The sequence below is a fragment of the Pleurodeles waltl genome, chromosome 6, assembly GCF_031143425.1.
Source record: "Pleurodeles waltl isolate 20211129_DDA chromosome 6, aPleWal1.hap1.20221129, whole genome shotgun sequence".
Taxonomy (NCBI): domain Eukaryota; kingdom Metazoa; phylum Chordata; class Amphibia; order Caudata; family Salamandridae; genus Pleurodeles; species Pleurodeles waltl.
Genome location: NC_090445.1, coordinates 709,327,496 through 709,353,686, shown reverse-complemented (window position 1 = coordinate 709,353,686; position 26,191 = coordinate 709,327,496). Strand labels below are relative to the sequence as shown.

The following is a 26,191-nucleotide window of genomic DNA, read 5'->3' as shown; positions in this document are numbered from 1 at the left end:
GGCACATGTGCGAATTAGGCGCATTATTGTGAGTGCGTTTGGCCTCCTGAAGGCCAGATTCCGGAGCCTCCATCTAACAGGTGGCTCCCTATACTACTCACTGAAGAAGGTGTGCCAGATAATGGTGGCATGCTGCATGTTTCACAACCTGGCATTGCGACAACAGGTGCCTTTTCTGCAGGAGGATGGGCCTGATGATGGTCTTGTGGCAGCGGTGGAGCCTGTGGACAGTGAGGAGGAGGAGGCAGAGGAAAAAGATATTGACAACCAAACGAACATCAACATGCCGTACTTCCAGTGAAACACAGGTAAGAGACTGTAACTGCTCCTCACATTTCTGAATACTCTAGGACATTGTCTAAGTCAGTCGCTTCACCTCTGTCTATGGACACTGACAGTTCACTTTGGCTTTCAATTTATCAGATCTGGGTACCTAATTCTGCCTTCTGCTATATGTACTGCTGCCGAACAACTGCAATACATTGGTATGAGCAAATGAACATTTACATTGATATTTGTTGGTGATGTTGTAATAATACATTTGTGAAAGATCAGACTGACTCCAGATTAGTTTGTGATTCAGGGGTGTTTATTTAGGGGCTAATGTGTATAGGGCTATGTGGAGGGGGCTGGGGTGATGGTGGAGGAAGGCCCATAGTAGAGTCCAATCTCTTGGTATCACAGGTGCATTGTCCAATGGGGCATAGGAAGGGGAGTAATGGCAGTTCAAGGTGGACAGGGTGACATAGTGGGACAGAAGGGTGACAATCAGGATGGTCCTATTTCCTGGCGGGGTTCTTAGCAATGTTCTCTTTCTTCTGCCTGGATCGCAGGCACCGTTTGTGGGGTGGTTCTCCTCCTGCAGGGGGTGGGGTGCTGGTGGGCTGTTGGTCCTGTGGCGGTGCCTCCTGTCCATTAGCGCCGGTGGAGGTGGAGGGCTGTTCCTCGTTTGGCTAGTGTCAGGGGCCCTTTGTTGTGCCACTGCCTCCCTCATGGTCTTGCCTATGTCAGCCAGCACCCCTGCTATGGTGACCAGGATGGTGTAGATGTTGGTGAGTCCTCCCTGAGCCCCATGTATTGTCCCTCCTGCAGCTGCTGGGTCTTGTGAAACTTGGCCAGTACCGTGCCCATGGTCTCCTGGGAATGGTGGTATGCTCCCATGATGTTTGATAGTGCCTCGTGGTGGGTCGGTTCCCTGGGCCTGTCCTCCCCTGTTGCACAGCAGTCCTCCCAGCTTCCCTGTTGTCCTGTGCCTCTGTCCCCTGAACCGTGTGCCCACTGCCACTGACCCCAGGTCCCTGATCATCCTGGTTTTGTGGGGTTGCCTGGGGTCCCTGTAGTGGTGGACACACTGCTAATTGACATGTCCTGGGGACAGTGGCATGGGCCCGCTGGGTGGGTGCTGTGCTGGTGTTTCCTGAGGGGGAGGGTCTGTAGTGGCTTGGGACTGTGACAGGGGAACCGACTGTCCAGTGGTCCCTGATGGGCCAGGCTGGTCATCTTGATCCAGGCGTTCAGAGATGCTGTCGTCACTGTGGGCCTCTTATGTGGGGGGACTGGATATGGCTGGCACCTCCTGTCCAGTGATGTTGGGTAGGGGTCCTGTTGGGGTGTAAATGCATTGTTATTTTATCTGTGTGTGCCATCTTGTGCAATGGGTGTGTTTCCCTCTATTACTGGGCTTGCACTATCGCCTTGGCCCTTGTGTGAGTGGTGATTTTGTGGCCTGGGTGAATCTCTCTATTGGACATGTTTTGGTGATGGGTGTCCATGCATGTCTGTGATGGGTGTCCATGCATTGGTGTTACATGCAGGGCTTGGTTTTGGGATGGGTCAGTTGTGATAGTGGGGTATATGTGAGGTGGTGGGTAGGGGTAGGAGTTTGTGATGGCATGCAGGTAGGGTGGGGGATATAGTAGTAAAGATTTGCCTTACCAGAGTCCAGTCTTCCTGCTACTCCTGCGAGGCCCTCAGGATGCATTATTGCCAAGACTTGTTCCTCCCATGTTGTTAGTTGTGGGGGAGGAGGTGGGGTCCACCGCCAGTCCTCTGTACGCATACCTTGTGTCTGGATACCACGGAACGCACCTTCCCCCGAAGGTCTTCCACCTCTTCCTGATGTCATCCCTTGTTCTAGGATGCTGTCCCAATGCGTTGACCCTGTCGACAGTTCTCCACCATAGCTCTATCTTCCTTGCAATGAACATCTGCTGCACCTGTGATCCGAATAGCTGTGGCTCTACCCGGGTGATTTCCTCCACCATTACTCTGAGCTCCTCCTCAGAAAACCTGGGGTGTCTTTGAGGTGCCATGATGTGGTGTGAGTGATGTGTGGGGTGATGTGTTGGGGTGTGTGGTCTTTGCTTTTCTCTCTCTCTCTGCTTCTTCCAAATTTTTCGGTGTAAGGGGTTGTGGGTAAAGTGGGTGTGTGTTTTATAGGGGTGTGAGTGTGTGGTGTGTGTATGTGTGTCAGGTGTGTGCATTTTGAATTGTCCAATGTGGTGTAGTTTTGTAAGTGTGTTTGTATTTTGAGCGTGGCGCTGTGTACCGCCAATGGATTACCGCGGTTGAATGACCGCTGTGTTGATTCGTGGGTCGTGATACTGTAGGCGTATTTCTGTTGGCGTGACGTGGGTTTTGCTATCGCCAGTTTATCACTGAACTTTGGTGTGGCGGACTTGTGTGGGTGTCTGTATAGTGGCGGAATTCTCAGTGTGGGTCATAATACACGTTGCAGATTTCCGCCACGGACACGGTATGTTGGCGGCTGTTGGCATGGCGGTCAGCGGGATTTACCACCAGGGTTGTAATGAGGGCCATGGTATGTATGGCAGGTTAGGTATGGCAGATTAGGTATAGATAGTAGATAGGTAGGTAGGTGTGGGAGATTAGGTGTTGTAGTTCAGGTGTTATTGGTATTTGGTTGAATTAGGTAGTAGTTGTGATAGGAAGACATCAAAAGTAGGTTTGTTAGATATCATAGGTAGGTATGGTGAGCGTATACTCTAGGTAAGTACTTATGGTATGAAGGTATGTCGGAGAGGTATGGAGGGTATGGTTGTTTAGGTGGTGTAGGTGTGGCAGGATTTGATTGAAAGGTTAGGTATGGTAGGTAAAGCCTAGCAGTTTATCCTGGTTAACAGCTATCTTCTGACTTAGCCATTTTTCCAAAGATACATTTCCTGCCACTGGGCAAAGAAGAAATCTGTGGCAATTAATAACCCACAAAGTGAAATACATTGACTTCAGGGTAAAGCTAAAGTCTTGGGTTTTGGTGCCAAAAGCTAAGAGTGGGCCAACCTTGAAAACAGGAGCCACAGACCTTCTCTAGCAGTTGATGTAATTTTGCCACCTTTCCCTGCTCTCTTCTGGAATTCTGCAGCACAACAAGGCTGGAAGTTGCAACTGGACAGAGCCCCACAAGGCTGCATAACATCTGTAAAAGGGCACACTAAATCTTAGTTTACTGCAAAAAAAGGTTTAGAGCAGGACAAACAAAGACCTTTCTTAGGATAGTGTTCTCAAGTCCTTTCAAGGTCAAATAAGTAATATAATTTTCTGTTTTTCATTCACCTGACATAAAGGTCCTTTTTGTAGCCACCTATTGACCTCCCAGGCCATCATTCACTTTTGGGAAAGACTGAATACATTTCTTCTTATATGCACTTTCAGAAATCCTAAATAACTGCACCTTGGTGATTATAACATTTGAACCGAATGAGATAATAGTTGTGAGGTTACACAGTTATTAGGCTTCCCTGTTATTTTTCAATTGGTATATCAGGCTCCAGGGCACACACTTCGAGCTTGACATATGCTTCATCATCAAGGTTAATACTTCTGTAATCTTATTAACATAAGAAATGTCCTTTACCTCAGTAAGATCAACTTGTAGTATTATTTTTACACTACTTTTTCTGATATGATAGAAATTCATCCTGATGCCAATTATAGGATTTGGTATCAACCCTCCAAACTATTTCAGCAATAAGCTTATAGAATCTGATGCTGCTATTTGGGGGCTGGGTGGGGGAGCTGGAAAGGGTATTTTATATTTTCTTAACTAAGTGGTTGACTGTGTTTTAACTGTTTTTAAACATGTTACCATCTAAAATTGGGATAATATTTTTTAAGACAATCTTCTGCAAACAGCCTGTTTATTGTTGAATTGGGCTCCGAACTGGGACACTTACAGGCACCATTTATACACAGCTGCGCTCTAGTGCTCTAGCAAACTTGATGAGCTCGTCCTACATAAAGATGGCCTTGGCGCGGGTGCACTATCCATCTAGGCAAATAAGGTGAAATATTGGGGGTAACCGGTGAATCTGATGCTGCTATTTGAGGGGGAGAGGGACTTTTATATTTTCTTGCAAACATTTTTTTAAACTATTTTTAAGTATTTTATCTCCTAAAATTGTGGCAGTAGTTTTTAAGGTGGTCTTGTGCGAATAGCAAGCACATTTAGTGTGAGTTGGGTCCAAACTGGAACACTTAGAAGTGGCATTTGTGCATAGCTGCGAACTAGTGCTCCAGCAAACTTGGGCCCATATTTAAACTTTGATGCTGAACTGCGCTAACACCATACCAAGACGCCGGCTGGGCGTCATATTATGGTAAGACACTAGCTGGTGGTAAGGCCCGGCTAGCGTCATAGAAAAGAATGCTAGCCGGGTGGGCGAGGGGTAGGGAGAACAGGGGCTTTAGCATCAGTGGATGACACTAGTGCGGGCAGAGGCAAAAAAAAGTCTCTGCCCAGACTAGCGTCATTTTCTGATGTTAGAATCACATGGACATGGCTCCTGTCTCAGTTAAGACAGGAGTCATGCCCCCCAGCCCAATGGCCATGCCCAGGGGACTTATGTCCCCTGGGCATGGCCATTGGGCCCGTGCTATGTTGGGGGGCCCAAGTTAGGCCCCCCATGGCACTTCGTAAAATAAAGATGAATACTTACCCATACCTCCCTCTACTTGCGTGGGATGGGGTCCCCCCATCCTTAGGTGTCTTCCTGGTGTGGGTGTGGGTGGGTGAGGGTGTCCCCGGGGCCAGGGAAGGGCACCTGTGGGCTCTGTCCATGGTCTCTGACTATGGAAAAAGGCCCACAGGTCCCCGAACACCTGCCCTGACCCAGGTGTTAAATAATGGCGCTAAGCAAGCTTAGCGCCATTATTTAAGGCCCTCATCCCCTGTGCTAGATTTTATGACTTGGGGATAAATATGGCGCTAAGGCCATATCGTTGTTTTCTGCACGGGAACGCCTACCTTGCATCTCATTGATGCAAGGTAAGTTTCCACATCCAGAAAATGACGTAAACTCCATAACTTTGGCGCTAGACGTGTCTAGCGCCAAAGTATAAATATGGAGTTAGGTTTGCTAAATGCGGCTCTAATTAATATACAATCTCTTCATAAACACGCACTGGATATCTACAATCTTTTAGATGAGTCACTAGTAGATGTCCTTTTCATGACAGAAACCTAGTTAGGTGAGGACTCTTGCCTTGACCTGCACAGTGTTACCTGAAAACTACCCTGGCATCTGCTTAGACAGGGTTGGCAAATGTGATGGGTGTCTAGCCACAGTGTTTAAGAAAGACCTTAAATGATTTAAAAGATGCTGAATCACTGGGCTTCTGCATCTCACCCTCTGCACAATGCTTTTTACCAGTGTACTATTCTGTCATCCCCTACCTTATGCAGAGGATTGTATTAATTCACTGGCACAGGCTTTAGCACATGAGATTGTTAATTATGCAAATTTTATGATCATGGGCGATTTTAACATTCAGGTGGGCAACACTATGAATCCTCTAAACCACCGTTTTACAGAGAAAATAGCTGCCCCTAACCCTCTGGTGATACCCACTGGGCCAACTCATAAGGCAAGACATTCCATTGATAACAATCCTCTCTAATATTCTGATTTGTTCAGAAATCTCTAGAGAAGTAATTTGGACAGACCATTTTTTAATTTGTTTCTTCTAGCCTTTGCCCACTTCAAAGGGAAAGAATCTAGATGTCTTTGTCTTGTTGGGTCACACTTGGAATCGTTTAGCAATATCTAATGTTCAGGATGTGTTAATGTCCTCCAGACATAGGGGATGTCTCCACAAATGTTTTGGGAGTTGCCAAATGGCTTTTGCTTAGGGCCAACCTGGTCGCACCGGAATCTAGTTCCAGGAATAAGAAACACTCCCCCTCGGCCCATTGGTTTTCAGACAAACTTGCCTCAGGAAGAAAACTCTGCAAAAACCTGGATCATATGGAGACAACATTACCAAGAGGAAGATAAAATTCAATATAGACAAACCTTGCATACCTATCGTAAAATTCTAAAGATTGAATGCTGCACTTTTTATTGTAAAAAAATTAGTGAAGTCAATAATAGCAGTAAATACATTTTTAAATCGTCTCGGTCTCCACTGACCCTAAAGCGAAGGCTCCACTGTGTGAAGTCGACTCGAAGTTATGCTTGAGACTAAGTAATTTTTTCAGGGATAAAATCATGAGGATTCAGTCTAATCTCTTGAGGCTAAATGCTATTGAGCCCCGGGATCTAGTGTCCAGTCCAATAATGCCCTCAGCTAAAAGCAAATTGGCGCATTTACTACCCATTCTTGAAGAGCAGCAAAGGTTTAACTGTATAAATGCAAACCCATCTCTCCTCTGGATCCATTTCCTCCACTCTTCCTGAAGCAGATGGTGAACTTTGTAAGTCCAGTGTACCTGGAACTATTCACTGCCTCTCTGAGGTAAAAAAAACACAAGGTGATGGATGGAATTCTTGAATTAATCTCAGCCCCTGGCAATCGCTCAGGTCACATTCCAGTCCTTCTTTGTTTTGCCCACCATGCCACCCCAGTTTGGACCACGCCATATGCAAATCAGTCTTGACTTGTCTGATTGTTTCACATATGGCGGGGTCCAAACTGGAATTTTCATGGTGAGCAATAAAACAATGGCTTTAGGCCCAGATCTGTGACAGAGGGTGAATGTTTGACATTATTCAGCATTTCATCAACTTTCTATTCTTTCTGCAATCAGGGACAATACTGAGAGAGAGCAAGCTTAGTAATAAACTAGTGACATAGAAATAGCATATGGCAACTAAGAATTCTGCCTAACAGAGAATATAGAGTAAAAATGAAAATGTGCATGTGTATATATTGTGGAGGACAAATGTGCCTACCATTCGTATTTTGACATCACGTTTAACAAGACAATATTGTGTATTCATAAATGTGTGAATTAGTAATAAATATTAACATGAAAGTATTATTTTCAAGAAGAAACAGTAGAAATAAAACACATTACAAGTATTAAGTGAACATGAATTAAACACACATATTGAATTAAATAGATTTCATGTCCTCATGTACGGAAAAATAAATCCATGTATAAAATTGCTTTAAAATAACATGAATAATGTTTTTAATTAAATAATTTGCTTTGCATATTTGATTTGATTGCAAGGTGTGCAATAGGTTTATTAAAGTATTAATTGTATTAATGTGTATTTAGGTTTCTTAACTTGACTAGGCTTGAAGTTTCATTTTGCCAGCAGCAATGGGAAATCACTTGTTTATTCTGCCCCCTCTGACCTGAATTCTTTCCTAATGCTAATACAATGTTGAGCGTTCTATAGTTTGCAGGAGAAGAACATGTTTGAAATGTAATTAATGTATCAGTATTTGTTCTTGCTGGGGAACCGGACAGGAAGTTTATAGTTCTCATGTGAAAGAATATTAGTTTAGTTTATTGTGTGTCGTGAGCAAAGAACTGTAAGTAACAACTAATTAGAAAATGTAATATTTGGGCATAATTGCATGAAGTTATATTATGCACAATGGACTATTGCTGAGAACATTTTAAAAGTTGCAAACTTGCCATTGGATGTTGCAACTGACACCCAGATTGTGCCCACCTGAAGAACCAATGAATTCATTTTGTGTCTTTTAATTACTGAAGAACTTTGGAATAGAGTTCAGTTCCCTTTAGAGACTTCCTATTAGAGAGTCCACCTTGAGATCTCCTTGGAGTCAGTTCCATGCTTGCTTACGTCTGCTGTCACATTCTCTTTTCTAAGTTCCCTGATGACTTTCCTCATCATAGTCATAATTGCCCAGTGCAGTTTCAGTACTAATATGCCCCACTAATTCTGGACTGTTGATTTGTCCTATGTGCAGCCTATGTTCTGCACCATCTTGCTGCTGCTATTAACTGACGCTGGAAGAATATGATTGTTCCTGTGGAATCAGAATGTATGCTGTCCCATGAGGAGAGGTATAACTAAATGTGGTTTCTTGTTTCCTTTTAGCTTAGTAACTTACACCAGCATATTTTTAGAGTTAGTTGCTTTAGTTAGATGATTTTTCCAAATTATTCTTGTCTTTCTTTCATTTTAGCTTTTGCCTGTGTGCATGTATTAGCCCTTTCCCACACATGCTAATCCCAATTTTGGTTAGTGATAAGGATGGCCCAGCTCTGAAGTTGATTGTTAAAACTTTAATTTGATGATTTACTGATGTCATGATCATCTGAAATCTCATGTTAATGTTCTTATTGTTTTGTTGCTAATCTATATCATTCTTTTGGAGTGTTTAACAGTATTGATGTTTTGTAGGTTGAATTTTTTCAAACGTTTTGGTCAGCCTATGTTTTACATGTATGTTTATAACTTAGTTTTGTGCACCATTTACATGAGATTGATTTTGGGTTTGTAGTAAAGCTTTGATACTTTATTCAGTTTGGAGTTTTAATTTAGTGTTAAATTGTTCATGGTGTTTAAAAATTGCTTATGGTATAATGACAATGATTTGTAAATATTAAGTTCCGACTACTGTTTCTGTCACTAAATCCAAAGTTCTAGTCGACCTCTGAGGGTGAGCTTTGTGATGGTGTCTCATCCACGCACCTGTGGTTTCTAAACCTGAAGTGGGAAGAGGACCTCAGTGGGTGCACCAGTAGTACTAAACTCTTGGAAGAGGGTAAATGTAATTCCCCTTGTAAAAAAGCCAAATGCTGATCCTGAAATTCTTTCAAACTTTAGACCTATCTCCCTGTTACCAGGTGCCTCAAAGTTGCTTGAGACGATTGCCAGTACACAACTATCAGAATTTCTGGACAATTTCAATCTTCTGCACCCATCACAATCTGGCTTTACATGCAACACAGCACAGAAAAAGTCTTTCCGGAAATCAGTGGTTCTATTTAGCTAAATTTTGACTCTGTCAGTGGTTTTGACACTGTCTCACATGAAATCTTGCTTCAGCACCTCACTTCAGTTGGAGTGGAGGGGGCATCTATAAGCTAGCTCAGATCCTTCTTGGATCACAGAGAACATGTGGATGAAGCCTTTTCAATCAGAGGTAAAGACGTTAGTGTGTGGCGTACCACAATATTCAGAACTGAGCCCCAACCTCTTCAACATTTATGTGTCCCACTTGCTTTTCTGATTTAATCATTTGGCATCAAAATTGTCTCATACGTGGATGACACCCAATTATTGCTGACCTATGGGGTGATTCTGCCTCAGATGAGGACAGTTTCTCAGTCTTCATTGAGGCAGTGATGAGGTGGCTTAAAGCCAACTCCCTTCAATGTAATCCAGACAGAACGTAGATCTTGCTCTTTGGCTCTAATCCACGTCTTGCGTGAACAGGTGCCTGGTTGAGCAGTTGCCCACTGCCCCACACCCCCAAATGGAGGTGGCGAGGAACCTGGGGGTGCTTTTTGATATTCACCTCTCTTTTAAACCCCAGATTTCTTTGGTTGTGAAAGCTTGCTTCTGGATATATAAAATGTTGAGAAATTTCTTAGATCTTCTTCCTTAGGAAGCTTGAAACTCAGTGGACTGGGCTCTGATTCTATCCAGGTTGGACCATTCTAATGTTTGTTATTTGGGTGCTCCAAAATACTTAGTACACTGAGATTAAATAGTGCAAAACACTGCAGTCCACTTTAGTTTTAAGCTGCCCAAACGTGCTTTGGTGTCACACTACCACAACCAACTGCATTGGCTATTAGTGATGAAAAGGATTACTTTTAAAACCTGAACCATTGCTCACTGAGCCTTTCATAAGACTGAACCCAAATATCTGACCACTAGGATGTACTAATACTGTCCTTCTATGGCCTTGGGCTCACATGATGTCCGCATGTTAGTTGTTCCACGCCCTAAAGAGCTTGGGAGCTATGCCTGTTCTGTTTTGTCTGCTAGGCTCTCGAATGAGCCGTCCCTCCAACTCAGATGCATCTCATATTAAACCATCTTCCATACACTTCTAAAAATCCATATGTTCACCCTATAAATTAGGGTGTTCCCCTCTTCATTTTTGCTCCATCACCAGGATACTTCTACAGTAGCCGTGCACTTTTGAAGTGCTTACATTCATTCATTCAATCAGTCCAACCTCTTGGAGATGACCCTGAGGGCCTCACTCCGGTTTTCTGCCCTGCTGACCCTAATACTACTTCCCTGCTGGGCCAGCGGGAATCGCACCACAAAATTGACGTCGGCTCATAATTGAGCTGGCTGCAACGTTGCGGTGCGTCGGGTGCAACAGCACCTGTCGTGCTTTTCACTGCGGCTTTTGACTGCGTGTAATTCAGGCAAAGAAAATAGCAACGGGGCTGTCCATGGTGTCTCCTGCACTGCCCATGCAAAGTGCCTGGGCCCCTATGGGCCCCCAGCAATTCGTCTCCACCAGCATTTGCATGGCAGAGGAACCACCATCGAAAAGCTGGCAGACAAGGCAGTTGGATTAAGATCGCCAGGACAGCCAGGCCGTCGGCCGGCCTAAAAGTGGCTACTTTGGTGGCGGTCTGACCGCCAACCCGAGTGTGGTGGTGTTGGACTTTTGCTTATGCAGGGTCATCCCCAGTCTTTTTGCCTCCTGCCTCCTAATTTTTTCGGACCTGTTGCTGTTGGCTTTTCAACTCTGAGCACTTTACCACTGCTAACCAGTGCTAAAGTGCATATGCTCTCCTGTTTAAATTGTATGTAAGTGGTTTATCCATGATTGGCATATTTGATTTACTAGTAAGTCCCTAGTAAGGTGCACTAGAGGTGCCAGGGCCTGTAAATCAAATGCTACTAGTGGGCCTGCAGCACTGGTTGTGCCACCCACATAAGTAGCTCTGTAATCATGTCTCAGACCTGCCACTGCAGTGTCTGTATGTGTAATTTTACACTGTAAATTCGACTTGGCAAGTGTACCCACTTGCCAGGTCTAAACCTTCCCTTTCCTTACATGTAAGGCACCCCTAAGGTAGGCCCTAGGTAGCCCCAAGGGCAGGGTGCAGTGTATGGATAAGGTAGGACATATAGTAATGTGGTTTATATGTCCTAACAGTGAAATACTGTCAATTTCGTTTTCACTGTTGCAAGGTCTGTCTCTCTCATAGGATAACATGGGGGCTACCTTTAAATATGATTAAAGTGTAGATTCCCCTAGAGAGTAGATGGACATGTGGAGTTTGGGATCCCTGAACTCACAATTTAAAAATACATCTTTTAGTAAAGTTGATTTTAAGATTGTGAGTTTGGAAATGCCACTTTTAGAAAGTGAGCATTTTCTTGCTTAAACCATTCTGTGACTCTGCCTTGTTTGTGGATTCCCTGTCTGGGTCAGTTTGACAGTTGGGTTGTTTTTCACCTCACACCAGACAGTGACACAAAGGGAGCTGGGGTGTAATCTGCATTTCCTGATTAGCCATCTCTGCTAGGAGGGAGGGGTGGAGTGGTCACTCTCATCTGAAAGGACTGTGCCGGCCTCTGACAATGCTGTCTCCAACCCCCTGGTGTGTGTCTGAGGCCTTGCCTGGGCAAGGCAGGATTTCACAAGAAGGTGTAAGTCCCCTTTGAAGGAAGGTGACTTCAAAGACTAAAATGGGTATAAGAAGGGCACCCAAACTTACAAACTTCAGAAAACACTTCTGGAACCAAGAGGAACCTCTGCCTGGAGAAGAGCTGATAGCTGAGGAAAACGTGCTGCCCTGCCTGTGACTGTGCTTTGTGGAGCTTTCCTGCAGTGCTGCTTCTGCCAGAGTAAGAGGGCAAAGACTGGACTTTGTGTGCCTTCCATCTTGAAGAAGAAATCTCCAAGGGCTTGATGTAGAGCTTGCCTCCTGTTGTTGAAGTCTCAGGGATAGCAAAGACTTCTTCCTGCCAGCACCTGGAGTCTCTGGAGAGACCCCTACTCTGCTCTGTGGTGCCCTTCCAGTTCCTGGGACCCTGAAAGGAGAGGCTGGCAGCCTAAGGACAAAAATACACGCACCGAGCGCCGTGCGGAGAAAAGATCGACGCGAATCCGATCGCGGCTGAGAAAACGACGCGACGCCGGTTCCGCAGCTGAGAAACGACGCCGCAGGAAACGCGACCGAAAAACCGACGCCCGGAGCAGGAGAAACGACGCGCAGCATCGCTGACGGAGGCTGAGAGATCGCACCCTGCGCCGCGGGACTTTCGGATCGTCGTGTGGCTGGCTTTTTCAACGCGCACCGCCGTGCCGAGTTGTTTTCGACGCACACAGCCGTGCAGGGTTACTTTCGACGCACACCGCCCGTGCGGGGTTATTTTTGACGCAAACCAGGTACATTTTCACGCTAGCAGCGCTAGTGTGGTGTTACAACTACCTAAAGACTCTTTTTATTTTAAACCTTTAAAAAATCATAACTTGACTTGTGTATGTTGGATTTTTGTCGTTTTGGTCTTGTTTTGTCTAGATAAATATTTCCTATTTTTCTAAACTGGTGTTGTGTCATTTTGTAGTGTTTTCATTGAGTTACTGTGTGTGTTGGTACAAATACTTTACACCTAGCACTCTGAGGTTAAGCCTACTGCTCTGCCAAGCTACCAAGGGGGTAAGCAGGGGTTAGCTGAGGGTGATTCTCTTTTATCCTAACTAGAGTGAGGGTCCTTGCTTGAACAGGGGGTAACCTGACTGTCAACCAAAGACCCCATTTCTAACATTGGTGACCAGCGGTCGGGATTGGACTTGTATTTGTACTTGACATACAGTAATTAAGTGTACACTACTGTTTTGATCTCAGACCACTACGTGACCACATACTACTAGTCTTGTGATTTTTGTTTTTTTACTTGGACTGTTTTTCTCTGCATTCAGTTTCTTTTTTTTCGCTGATCCCGTGATTGACTTTTCTGAAACTTCATTTGAGAACTTGCTTTTCTGTTTTTGGAACTGTGCATATTTTTTTTTACCTCTCATCATGTCTCAGTCTGGAGATGCCCTAGCTGAAGCTGCTTTTGACTTGGAGAAATTGGAGAGCTACAAAGTGGCTCAGTTGAAGCAGTTTTGTAGTAATGTTGGCTGTCCCATTAAGAGCTCATCCAAGAAGGATGAGCTGCAAAAGGCGCTGAGGGCCTGGGTGACAGCCAAAGCAGCTGAGGGGCACACAGATGAGGAGCCAGAGGGGGAAGAGGAGTTGCAAGTCACTCACACTGATGTAGTGGGTGGGCCTGCTATGTCTCAGGGGAGAATCTCCAGGGCAGGTAGCAGTGTGTCCTCCAAGAGTCTGACACCTGGAGAGTTACAGGACAGACAGGCAGAGAGGGAGTACCAGTTGGAGCTGAAAAGGCTCAGTCTAGAGGTGGAACAGAGAAAGCTGACCCTTGAGGTGGAACAGAAAAAGCTCGATTGGGAGCTGGAAGAAAGGAGGAGGAACTTAGAGATTAAAAAAATGATTTATGCTTACGAGCTTAAATTGAAAGAGCTGGAAGTCATGAGGGCTGAGTCCAGCTGGAATGGTGGCAGCAACAATTGTATATCCAGTGATGCTGCAGAAGTGCACATGCCCAGAGAGGTGGTGCCCTACTTGAAGGAGGGAGTTAACACACGCCAGGAGGTTCAGGGGTATGAGGTAGCTCCAGTGATGCACAGGGTCCCTGAGGTGGATTGGGGAACTGGCATGGGGAGTCATATTCCTACTGGTGGGAGGGACACTCTACTGACTCTAAGTGAGAGTGACAGGGAGAGGGGTTCCCCCCAGGTAGAAGTCCTGGTTATGGAGTGTGAAAACATCCCAGAAGAGTGTGGGTTGAGTGTCAGGGACAGTCAGGTACTGTCTCACCAGTCTCAGGAGGGTGATGTGGGGTGCTTTGTCAAAGCAGAGTCACTGGATGGTTGGGTGAAGGGTACTTTGGTTAATTCATGTGAGGGGCTGAGTGATGTAATTGCTGGAGAGCATATGTCTAGTCCTTATTTTCCAGAGCTATGCCAACACCAGGTGGAGTGTGAGTTCTCTGACCCCAGGGAGCTTACAATGGAGGCAGACTTCTGGGTGAGTACCAGAGAGTCTGAAGAGGCATTTGGGGGTGCTCCTGAGAGGAGTGGTCTAGGTAGTTCCCAACCAGGTGAGGTAGGGAAGGATTGTAGTGTCCCAGGTAGGTCCCAGTGTAGTGGGATGGGTGAGGGACCCCATGTCCAGTCTCAGAGGAGAGGGAATGGGGATGGGTTGAGGCCCAAGGTGCCCGAGATCCGGTCCCAGGTCCTGGAGGGTTCCCTGCGGGAACACCAGGAGGGGAGCCTAGCCTGTACCATAGGGCCATCTGTTGAGGGAGACCCCACAGTGTCAGGAGAACTTGGGGGGGCGGCTGTAGCCAGCGTCCCACCAGTTCTGGTGTCTGGCAGTACCACTCCTAGTGAGGGGGTGCAGAAGTCCAGACAGAGGGTTGAGAGGGGGTTGCGAACCCCAGTGGAGAACCTGGAGGGTCAGGGGTCAGCTCTGAGAGCAGAGCCCCCCATGAATGACCTTGGTGAGACCATTTCTGGGCTGGGGGGAATCCAGACTCTGTCACATGGGCAGAGGTCAGGAGACCTGCGCCAGCCAGACTCTTGTGTGGCCCTTCGGGACAGTGTGTCCCTTGAGGGGGGTAAGTGTGCCCCCCTGGAAGTCCTGGTGTGCCAGGCAATGGTTCAACCGCAGGGTGGTGACTCTGGGTTGAATAATCAGGTTCAGGGGGTAAACTCTGACCTGATGGGGGGTAAGTGTGCTCCCAAGGAAGTCCTGGTGTGCCAGGCAGTGGTTCAACCGCAGGGTGGTGACCCTGGGTTGGATGACCAGGTTCAGAGGGTAAATTCTGACCTGGTGGGGGGTAGGTATGCCCCCCAGGAAGCCCTGGTTTGCCAGGCAGTGATCCAGTCTGTGGGTACAGACCCTGGATTGGGAGGCCAGGTTAAGGGTGTCCCCCTGACCTGGAGGAAGGGGCTACTGCTAACAGTGCCCCTACCATGTTGTCTTCTGGGGGGGCCACTCCTAGTTGGGTGGTTCAGGACCCCAGAAGAGAGGGCAGGGGGAGGGAAGCCTCACCCCTGGCCCTGGTCCAACCTGAAGGTACAGACCCCAGGTTGGAGGATCAGTTGCAGGTTAACATCCCTGCACTGATGGAAGAATTGTGCAGGACTGCTTCTACAAGCACCCTGACAGTTTTTGACTCTGGGGGTGCCGCTTCTGCAGGGAGGGTACAGAGCCCCAGAGGGGAGGACCAGGGTCAGGTTAACATCCCTGACCTGGTGGAAGAGAGAGTGGTCAAAGGGTGCCAGGCACCTGGGGCTACCACCCCCCACTCTCCACAGTCACAGTGGTTAGAGAGGCCTGAGGTCGGGCTCTCATCCCTGACAGTTGTCTGGGGCCACTGTGGCTTGCTGTCCTGGTGGACAGAGTTGCCCCTGGGGGGCGGGAGGACGAGAGTCACACCCCGGGGGTGGAGTGGGCAACACCACTGTGTTGGCCCTGGTGGTACTATCTGCCCATTGCAATTCATCTGTGAGCAAAGTAAAGTTAGGTGCTGCACAGATGGTGTCTGTAGATGTGGAGAAGGGTTCCCCATGGGTTAGCTTAGTGGGCCCTGAGAGTATGGACAGAGGGATCCAACTGGAGTCAGGAAGGCGTAGAACTGGAACATGCCCCTGCTGTTGTGGGCCTGGGTCCTTGTTCTATCGCCCCAATCAGGGAAGTACATCAAGGTATTGATTGTTCTCCCCTGGCTTTAGGCTGGTAGGGGGTCGTGTTGGACTTTTGCTTATGCAGGGTCATCCCCAGTCTTTTTGCCTCCTGCCTCCTAATTTTTTCGGACCTGTTGCTGTTGGCTTTTCAACTCTGAGCACTTTACCACTGCTAACCAGTGCTAAAGTGCATATGCTCTCCTGTTTAAATTGTATGTAAGTGGTTTATCCATGATTGGCATATTTGATTTACTAGTAAGTCCCTAGTAAGGTGCACTAGAGGTGCCAGGGCCTGTAAATCAAATGCTACTAGTGGGCCTGCAGCACTGGTTGTGCCACCCACATAAGTAGCTCTGTAATCATGTCTCAGACCTGCCACTGCAGTGTCTGTATGTGTAATTTTACACTGTAAATTCGACTTGGCAAGTGTACCCACTTGCCAGGTCTAAACCTTCCCTTTCCTTACATGTAAGGCACCCCTAAGGTAGGCCCTAGGTAGCCCCAAGGGCAGGGTGCAGTGTATGGATAAGGTAGGACATATAGTAATGTGGTTTATATGTCCTAACAGTGAAATACTGTCAATTTCGTTTTCACTGTTGCAAGGTCTGTCTCTCTCATAGGATAATATGGGGGCTACCTTTAAATATGATTAAAGTGTAGATTCCCCTAGAGAGTAGATGGACATGTGGAGTTTGGGATCCCTGAACTCACAATTTAAAAATACATCTTTTAGTAAAGTTGATTTTAAGATTGTGAGTTTGGAAATGCCACTTTTAGAAAGTGAGCATTTTCTTGCTTAAACCATTCTGTGACTCTGCCTTGTTTGTGGATTCCCTGTCTGGGTCAGTTTGACAGTTGGGTTGTTTTTCACCTCACACCAGACAGTGACACAAAGGGAGCTGGGGTGTAATCTGCATTTCCTGATTAGCCATCTCTGCTAGGAGGGAGGGGTGGAGTGGTCACTCTCATCTGAAAGGACTGTGCCGGCCTCTGACAATGCTGTCTCCAACCCCCTGGTGTGTGTCTGAGGCCTTGCCTGGGCAAGGCAGGATTTCACAAGAAGGTGTAAGTCCCCTTTGAAGGAAGGTGACTTCAAAGACTAAAATGGGTATAAGAAGGGCACCCAAACTTACAAACTTCAGAAAACACTTCTGGAACCAAGAGGAACCTCTGCCTGGAGAAGAGCTGATAGCTGAGGAAAACGTGCTGCCCTGCCTGTGACTGTGCTTTGTGGAGCTTTCCTGCAGTGCTGCTTCTGCCAGAGTAAGAGGGCAAAGACTGGACTTTGTGTGCCTTCCATCTTGAAGAAGAAATCTCCAAGGGCTTGATGTAGAGCTTGCCTCCTGTTGTTGAAGTCTCAGGGATAGCAAAGACTTCTTCCTGCCAGCACCTGGAGTCTCTGGAGAGACCCCTACTCTGCTCTGTGGTGCCCTTCCAGTTCCTGGGACCCTGAAAGGAGAGGCTGGCAGCCTAAGGACAAAAATACACGCACCGAGCGCCGTGCGGAGAAAAGATCGACGCGAATCCGATCGCGGCTGAGAAAACGACGCGACGCCGGTTCCGCAGCTGAGAAACGACGCCGCAGGAAACGCGACCGAAAAACCGACGCCCGGAGCAGGAGAAACGACGCGCAGCATCGCTGACGGAGGCTGAGAGATCGCACCCTGCGCCGCGGGACTTTCGGATCGTCGTGTGGCTGGCTTTTTCAACGCGCACCGCCGTGCCGAGTTGTTTTCGACGCACACAGCCGTGCAGGGTTACTTTCGACGCACACCGCCCGTGCGGGGTTATTTTTGACGCAAACCAGGTACATTTTCACGCTAGCAGCGCTAGTGTGGTGTTACAACTACCTAAAGACTCTTTTTATTTTAAACCTTTAAAAAATCATAACTTGACTTGTGTATGTTGGATTTTTGTCGTTTTGGTCTTGTTTTGTCTAGATAAATATTTCCTATTTTTCTAAACTGGTGTTGTGTCATTTTGTAGTGTTTTCATTGAGTTACTGTGTGTGTTGGTACAAATACTTTACACCTAGCACTCTGAGGTTAAGCCTACTGCTCTGCCAAGCTACCAAGGGGGTAAGCAGGGGTTAGCTGAGGGTGATTCTCTTTTATCCTAACTAGAGTGAGGGTCCTTGCTTGAACAGGGGGTAACCTGACTGTCAACCAAAGACCCCATTTCTAACAGGTGGTCTTTAGACCACCACACTAGTAATGAGGGCCTGAGTATCACTTCTCTTTTGTTAACACTTTATTCAGTCCACGATTCATGTTTTACTTCCAGAGATCATGGTTTACACTGAACCTTCAAATTCATTATCTTCCTTTTAAATAGAATGTCAATGATATTTCAGGTGTAACCCTGGACTAAAAAATAGAAACAAGGTAGAACCTAAAGCTCATAAGAACAATTTTTTTCTATGTGCCTAAGCTTTCAAGGGAGGATTTGCCAAATTTCTTAAACCATCAAAGCTACCTTAGAGTATGTTACTGGGAGGAAAGAATCTGGCTGCATTTCTATCCAAAGAACCATGTGTGTCTCTATCTAATTAATTTAAAAACAAATTGAATATATTAGGAATTCTGTAAGAGTCATTAATGACTACATAAGTGTAATACATCTGGAATATCTTATGGTATGTTAGTGACAAGGTACTTCTAAACTCACTCAGATTCAGAGGAAGTGATTTTTAGTTTGCTGTCTATTAAATCAGGCTCCACTCTTGAGACTTGTCTTCCTCAAAACGTGAAACTTGTTGTACAGGTGGGGGTCTCTTCAAATCCACATACTCTTAATTTCTAACTTGAAGACAAGTCTGATGCAAAGAGCTATATACCATATCTTATGCTACATTGTTTTACAAGATATTGGAGATGTAGTTGACAAGGCAATGTTCAGTTTGTGTGGCAGCATCCAACACCCTTGACTGTTCACAGTCAGAATTTGGGGTAGTCCATGATATGGAAACAACCGTGATGGCAGCCTAATATGATATCAGATTAACGTTGATGTATGCAGTGGCTCTGAATTAGGTCTGTTAGTGCTCACTGCCTCTTTTGACACTGGCCATCATATTTTTTGTACCTTAAGATATATTGCATTATTTATTTCTGAACGTTTTCTGGCTTTGACTCCTTTCTGCTTCAGTTTTAAGATTTCTTACTTATGGAATCCCACATGGTTCATCCTTCTTCCAAACACTGTTCGATGCATATGTGCCTTATCTTGCAACTGTTATCAAGATTTTTAACCACACTATATATACACCTATACTGATGACACAGAGCTGTTAGCAGACTACCTGGCTCAAATCCTACTTAGGCAGATACTTTCCCTCTTGTCTTGTGGCACAGTGAATGTCCATTTATACTCTTAGGTTTCGTATTTGGTGGGCTTGTTCTGTCTGGATGTATCTGCCTTTGTTGCCTCTTTGTTTGGGGTCTCTCCTTAAACCAGTTAATACTGACATGAACTTGGGCCTTTTCTTTGGCACTTCAGTTACCCTGGTTGCTCCATTTCACAAAGTTTACTTTGTTTGTTTTTATTCATCAAATATGGTTGTTGTCCATATAATGTTCCTAGGACTTGATAAATCTTATAGATTAGATAGCAGTCAATGGGTTTGCAGTGTTACTGCTCTTTGACGTATCTTGGCTAGGGAAAGGTGGTCTGCAATAGGCCATTAGCAGCTATACTATCAGGGGTTAATTCACATTTTGAAAGAGGAGACATTGCTAGGTTTAAATGTGGATGGAACTGTGCCTGTTGCTATGGAAGAACGAACAAACTATAAAAAAAAAAGGTTTCAGATTTTCAGTGGATAACATTTGTATGATATATGAGAGGATTATGTGGTCTCTGTTTGATGTGCACTTTAGATATTGAATACATTATGAAGATGTACCATAGTCAGATGCTGAAAGTTGGGATGCATGTATTTTACATTTGAGTTGAAATTCAAGTTGAGGTTGAGCTCTATGTTAGCTCTCATGATATATATAATTTGGATGATGATTGGTGTCAGGTAAGTTCTCTGAGTGCCTGTTTGGCGTAGGGTCAGCTAGGTAATACTGTTTCAAATATTGCCTCTGTCCAGAGCACACTATATTTCCAAGCCCTCTTTAGATTTTGACTTTCACAGGGTAGTGAAGTCAAACAGGCAAGACTTGGGCTTACTCTATGGATTCTCATGCTGCATTAAACTTGGGTGCCATCATGGTGTGCAGATCCTCCGGTCACTCACTGTTCTTGAGGATTATCGTGGCTATGATAGAGAGATGTAAGATCTTCTCTACTGCTAATAGTTTTATCAGTGGAGAGACTGCACTTGATCATCTGCATTGGTCATGTAAAGGGTCGGAAAGCAGTGACAAGCCATCAACTTGGGGTATCAACGAAAGGTCATTTATGACATCCTCAAGTGTGTGGGTGATAGGGGTAGGGTATCTTTGCTTTCCATTTGCAGGGTCTCAGGGTAGCAGAAGGCCACTACTCAGTATGGCACACAAACCCTTATGCCTGAAAGATGTTCGATAGAAGGAGCTTTAGCACTCCAAGTGCAGAGGCTTACAAAAGTGATATGCAACCAACTTTGGGTGCCTTGACAAAGTAACATGTTATCCTGAAGTGTTACTTCTTAAAAATGCTTCTTTGGGTCAGGCTGAGTAGCTGAGAGAACCCCCTGGTCTCAGTGCGTCGTAGCAGAGTGAAGAATGTTACAGAAATGTGGACACTCTGAATTTCAGACTGTCAGCAATCGGAAGGATCTAAGCACTCTTTTGACAGTCTTCCTCTCTCTGAGTACGGTTAAACAACTTGGTTTGTGTCTCCAGTCCTATGGGTATAGCCACACCCCCTCATAGAGAGGTACACAATAATTATTTCTCTTCAGTTCACTCTACAGAGGTATGCATAGTTTATTCACTTAAATTGTAAATACTGAACATACTTCAGAGATTTCTTCACATCCAGTCAGGGCCGACTTTAGGGCACTGCAACCGGTACAGCCGCACCTGGGTGTGACCTCGGGTGTGGCGCTGTGTTCAGAAATAACTTTTGGTTTTAAAAGTACCTGCTGTTTCCAGTAGTTTTCAGGCAACAATAAAAATGTCAGAATGATCAGGTGATTAATGTTTCTGCTGGTTTAAGATTCCTTTAGTGGCAGCTTTGACTCATCATAAAGTAGCACAGAGGGTTAATGTGCCAGCTGCAAAGAGCGTGTACATGCAGGTCACGGAATGGTAATCCTCATTGTTTTGTGTAACATTTTCTATAGACTGATATACACAAGTTTGATTCTTTGCCTCTGTTTAACAAAAGAAATGCATGAGAGAGAGGGGATGTGAAGAGATGAGTGGCACTATTGAAAGGTGGTAGTGAGGGAATCTGTGGATTAGGAGGTCATGGGGGGACCCCAAAAAAGATTGAGACAATTCTAAAGTCTGTCCTGCATCCAGTTGTGGGTCACTTAGTCCAATTCAGATATAAAATGTGATCCAAAGTGAGCCCAGTGGAACCAGTTTCAGGTGAATCTGCCAAGCCGGATTTTCTCATTGTAACTCAGACAGTTTTTTCCAGTAGCATAAAGCACAGGATGCACAGCTGGGACAGGTAGCCAGTTACTGTGAATAGTGAACTGCATGACTGTGACATTTGGCCATTTGTTTTTGTGAATATTCCTCAGGTCAGTCTCCTAGAGCTGGTTTTGCCATCCCTGTGTACAATCAAAGTTCTCTCATTGTTCCTTCTCCAAATGTATATTTAAGCCAAGGAGCTGAGCTTGGCTTTCCATTTGAGAGGGAGAGGGGTATGAGAAGAGTAGCACAGAGGGATATGAAAGGTGAAAGACAGCAGGGATTCTCACCACATTTATCAACAGTCTTCTATGCTAAAGGTATCATCCATCGAAGAGGAGAACTCAACATCAGTACCTCATCATGAGTACCTCATCCTCTCATACACCCATGCTGTTTTATGCATACTTCACATGCAATCATGGGGAGTGAGGAGGGCCCAGCAGTAGTCTACTGCATAGTTGTATAATGGAAAGCCAATCAACACTCTCACTACTGTGGCAAGCATAAAATATCCAACTAATATGATCAGCTGCATCCAACCGGTAATAGTGTAATGGCCTGGGACGATAGTCACCCATGTTAAAAGGAGTACCGCATTGTATACATTTGTATTGCAGATTTTTGATGAACTTTCTCCCTCAAAGTTTTTATAGTTTCTCCTCTTTAATATTTTGGTTGCTTCCCTGTAATGTAGAAGTAAAATGGGATAGTAAGATATTTATCATTGTGCTGGCCTATGTTTCCCCCATAACTATGACTCCAATTAATAAAACTAAGACCTCAGCACATAGTCTTTGATGTTCCCATATGTATTTTCTATACAAACTCTTTGCCTGCTATTCTTAAAGCATTGCATAATATTTTACTTTCTATTGGAAACTTTGACACTTTACACTATTTTATTATTTATATTTGCTTTGATTTGAGAGCTGCTGCAGACATCACACCTTATGTATATTATTTGTGTCTCTTGTTGTGTAGCCATTTTAGTTATAGCTCCATGCAAGTTAGTTTGACACACTAGGCTGCTGTGCACTTTAACCTAGATATATTTTATTCGGCTTTGCATTGTTATTTTTACAATAACCAGTTTTACGGTCTTGTTTTATTTTCCTCTATCTAACTGTTTTTCTTACTCCAGCACTGTGTTCTCAAACAAGACATTCTTGATCACTCTGTGCTTCATTCAAGGCTACAGTTTGGTACATTGCCGGTGAACGTGGTACGAGTTTAGTCTCCAACATTCATAGAAAATACACATCCTTACGTAGGGACATTTTCTCAGAACATCAGGTGTGTTATTATAAAAACACTTCCTAGTCCCATTAAATGTCAAGAGGGAGATTCCAGCCAGGGAACCACAACTGTATGCTGATTGCTGAATGCTTTGCTACAGATGCTAACGCAGACCACAGGCCTTTGCTCAGGTATGAGGGTTGATGTCTTCCCGGGGGAACCTAAAAGTCAGAATCAGAGCTTAACATGCAGTGCTCAGATTATGACTTAGATAGGAAGTAGTCTATCAATCCTAGTGACAATATGATAGCGTTATTCTTATGCTTCACTCTCCTTGTCACCATTTTAATACTGTCATGTTGTGTCGTCCTGGTTATTGCAGCTCACGCTTTGCTATCTAAGATGCAGTTGTTTTAATAAACCAATCATTGAAACATATACTGCTTCTGTTTGTCATTTATATATGAGACTGAATTGTGAATGAGAGAACCGGATGCGACCTGAGTGACCACGACTTCCCTGAGAAGCATAATATGTCATGCGCTCGGCTGCCCAATCATCCCTATCCTCTGGTAGAGATGAGGCACTGCTAGTTAGCCGGAGCAAAACCCGGATTTAGAGCGACAGGTGTCACACACAGTGGGTCAGACTTAGGCCCTCATTCTGACCTTGGCGGGCGGCGGAGGCCGCCCGCCAAAGTCCCGCCATCAGGTTACCGTTCCGCGGTCGAAAGACCGCGGCGGTAATTCTGACTTTCCCGCTGGGCTGGCGGGCGGTCGCCTTCAGACCGCCCGCCAGCCCAGCGGGAAAGAGGCTTCCACGATGAAGCCGGCTCGGAATCGAGCCGGCGGAGTGGAAGCTGTGCGACGGGTGCAGTTGCACCCGTCGCGTATTTCACTGTCTGCGCAGCAGACAGTGAAATACATGTAGGGGCCCTCTTACGGGGGCCCCTGCAATGCCCATGCCAGTGGCATGGGCACTGCAGGGGCCCCCAGTGGCCCGCGACCCCCCCTACCGCCATCCGGATCCCGGCGGTCGGACCGCCGGGATCTGGATGGCGGTAGGGGGGGTCGGAATCCCCGCGGCGGTGCAGCAAGCTGCGCCGCCGTGGAGGATTCAATGGGTCGGCGGTACACTGGCGGGAGGCCGCCAGTGGTGCCGGTCCGACCGCGGCTTTACCGCCGCGGTCGGAATCCCCATTGGAGCACCGCCGGCCTGTCGGCGGTGCTCCCGCGGTCCTCCGCCCTGGCGGTCTTTGACCGCCAGGGTCAGAATGAGGGCCTTAGTCTCCCACACCGTGGACGATCTTGCTGCTCAGAATCCAGTTCTCCCATTAGAATAATGAGAGCCTACGTGACACTCTCAATGACTATTATTTTGGCTTTGTTTTTGTTTTCACTTGGGGGCTGCCGAATCTCTTATGCCTTATGGCTATTGTATTCTTTCCCTCCTTTAAGTTGTGCAGTAGTGTGATATGTTTCCACATGTATTTGCTTGGGCTCACTTTGAAGCTCATCTTGAGTTGACTTGTGATATAAAAACTTAATTTAAAACCTAAACAAATAGGAAGAATTTCAAGTCATCAAGGCAATCAGTGCAAATCCTTGGATTTGTATTGTTCAATTCTTAATCACAAATTCAGCCATATAAAGTCAATCTAAGAAGCTCTGTGCTTCAAAAACATATTGACACATTATTGACAATAGCCGATTGTAGATGACAAGAAACATGTGTTTTCCTGTGTTAAAGCCCACTTTGTAGTGGTTGTAAGTTTTAAAAATAATGAAATGTTCATTTAGTTATACACCTAGCATTTTAAAAGAAAACTCTAGGTACATACTACGAAATACAAATATTAGTAGAATCACTGTTCGTAGCTCTCCACATCACATGATATAAATTCCTACTGTTGATTAATTTACAGAAAATGTGACAACGCATTCGCAGTTTACTCACACACAGCGGGGAGTATATCTATTAGGGACACCCTTAATATAATCCATCATTAGACACTTTAGAAGGCAATATTCTACACGTTTACACCTTGCATAATTTTATAGGGCAAATATTCCTATTTACAACAAATAATCCCGATACTAACTCATTCCGTTTTCATAATTGACCATTAAGCAATCCCTCATGTAATAACAAGCATTCACAATGCAACGGGTCTCACATTTGCTCAAGTTAGAGCTATTAGCGTTGTAAACTCCTAACCAGACTTTTCTTGCCACATGAATTGAAAGAAAAAAACGATTGTGATCGTGCTATGTAAAACCCCGCGCGATTGCACTGTGTAAAACCCAGCGCAATCGTGCTGCATGAAAATAAAAAGATAAAGTAATGCAGAAGCCAGACTCAAAACATGGAGCCTCGTGTGTTTTCAGTAGCTGGCCGGTGTGCTCAAGGAGGGCTTAACACTGGAAAAGGCATGACGTATGCATGCCTTTAACTAATGAAATCAAGCGGATTTTAAAAGGCGAGCCCACGAACCAATGAAAGTGACAGGCATGACATGGGTGTGGTTAAAAGCCCAAAGAGAGTTTACAACAGGGACGAAGCGCTTGTGAGCTTGACCCTAAAAATGATCAGAGTAGATGTCCTGCATGTTGGTAAAGACATAGGTAAATGGTTTTCCTGACTTGCCACCATTTTTGCGAGTATATATGCAGTTTCTTCTTGTTATACCAAAGCCAGTTATTTCTCCTCCTTGCTATTGTATTAATTTGTTATTATGCTTACTCTTCAATCCTGTAGGCAACCCCTCTTGTGGTGGTATCCTGTCTCAGCCATCTGGGAGTTTTGCCAGCCCTGGTTACCCATATTCTTACCCTAATAATGCTCGGTGCTTGTGGCAGCTGGTGGCACCAAACAACTCCTGCATTCAAGTCACCTTCTTTGGAGCAAGGTAAGTAATACAGGGTCAGTTTGTAATATTTTTCAATTTTTGCTTAATGACATTTTAGTTTTGTTTGCAGTAAAATGTAATCATTGACAGCTTTAGTCCAATACATGCTTAAGAGTTAAGGCCTGATTTTGAATTTGACGGATGGTACTCTGTCTGCCAGGCTGGAGGAGGACATTACCTTTACCATCCTGATGGATTACTCCTCATCAGGCCCTGCAGTCATCTCTGTACATCGAAAGTAACTACCGTCACAGCGGTTCCTTTCAATGTCCATATGTTTTATGGACAGCTGCTGACATATTTGATGGCCATCCACCAAATATAATACATTTTTTTGCTTTTCAGGGCACAATCTCAAAGTTGGAGTTAGTTTTTCAAAAACAAATAATGAATGATCCCCACACTCTGGGAGTTTCCTCCCAGGATGAGGGGGCACTATTGTTTTTTGTGTCCCTAACTGCTAGTTTTTTCTTGACATGAATGGATAGAAAAAAAACCCTGACAC

The 26,191-nt window shown here is 45.3% G+C and overlaps 1 protein-coding gene across 1 annotated transcript in view; it reads left to right on the top strand.

Annotated features, from left to right (window-relative positions):
* DMBT1 (deleted in malignant brain tumors 1) overlaps positions 1 to 26,191 on the top strand; it is a 624,760-nt gene that overhangs the window by 467,270 nt on the left and 131,299 nt on the right. The window contains exon 64 of the mRNA XM_069239169.1: positions 25,536 to 25,686. Within this exon, the coding sequence (XP_069095270.1) occupies positions 25,536 to 25,686 (151 nt within the window). The remainder of the gene's footprint in view (positions 1 to 25,535; positions 25,687 to 26,191) is intronic.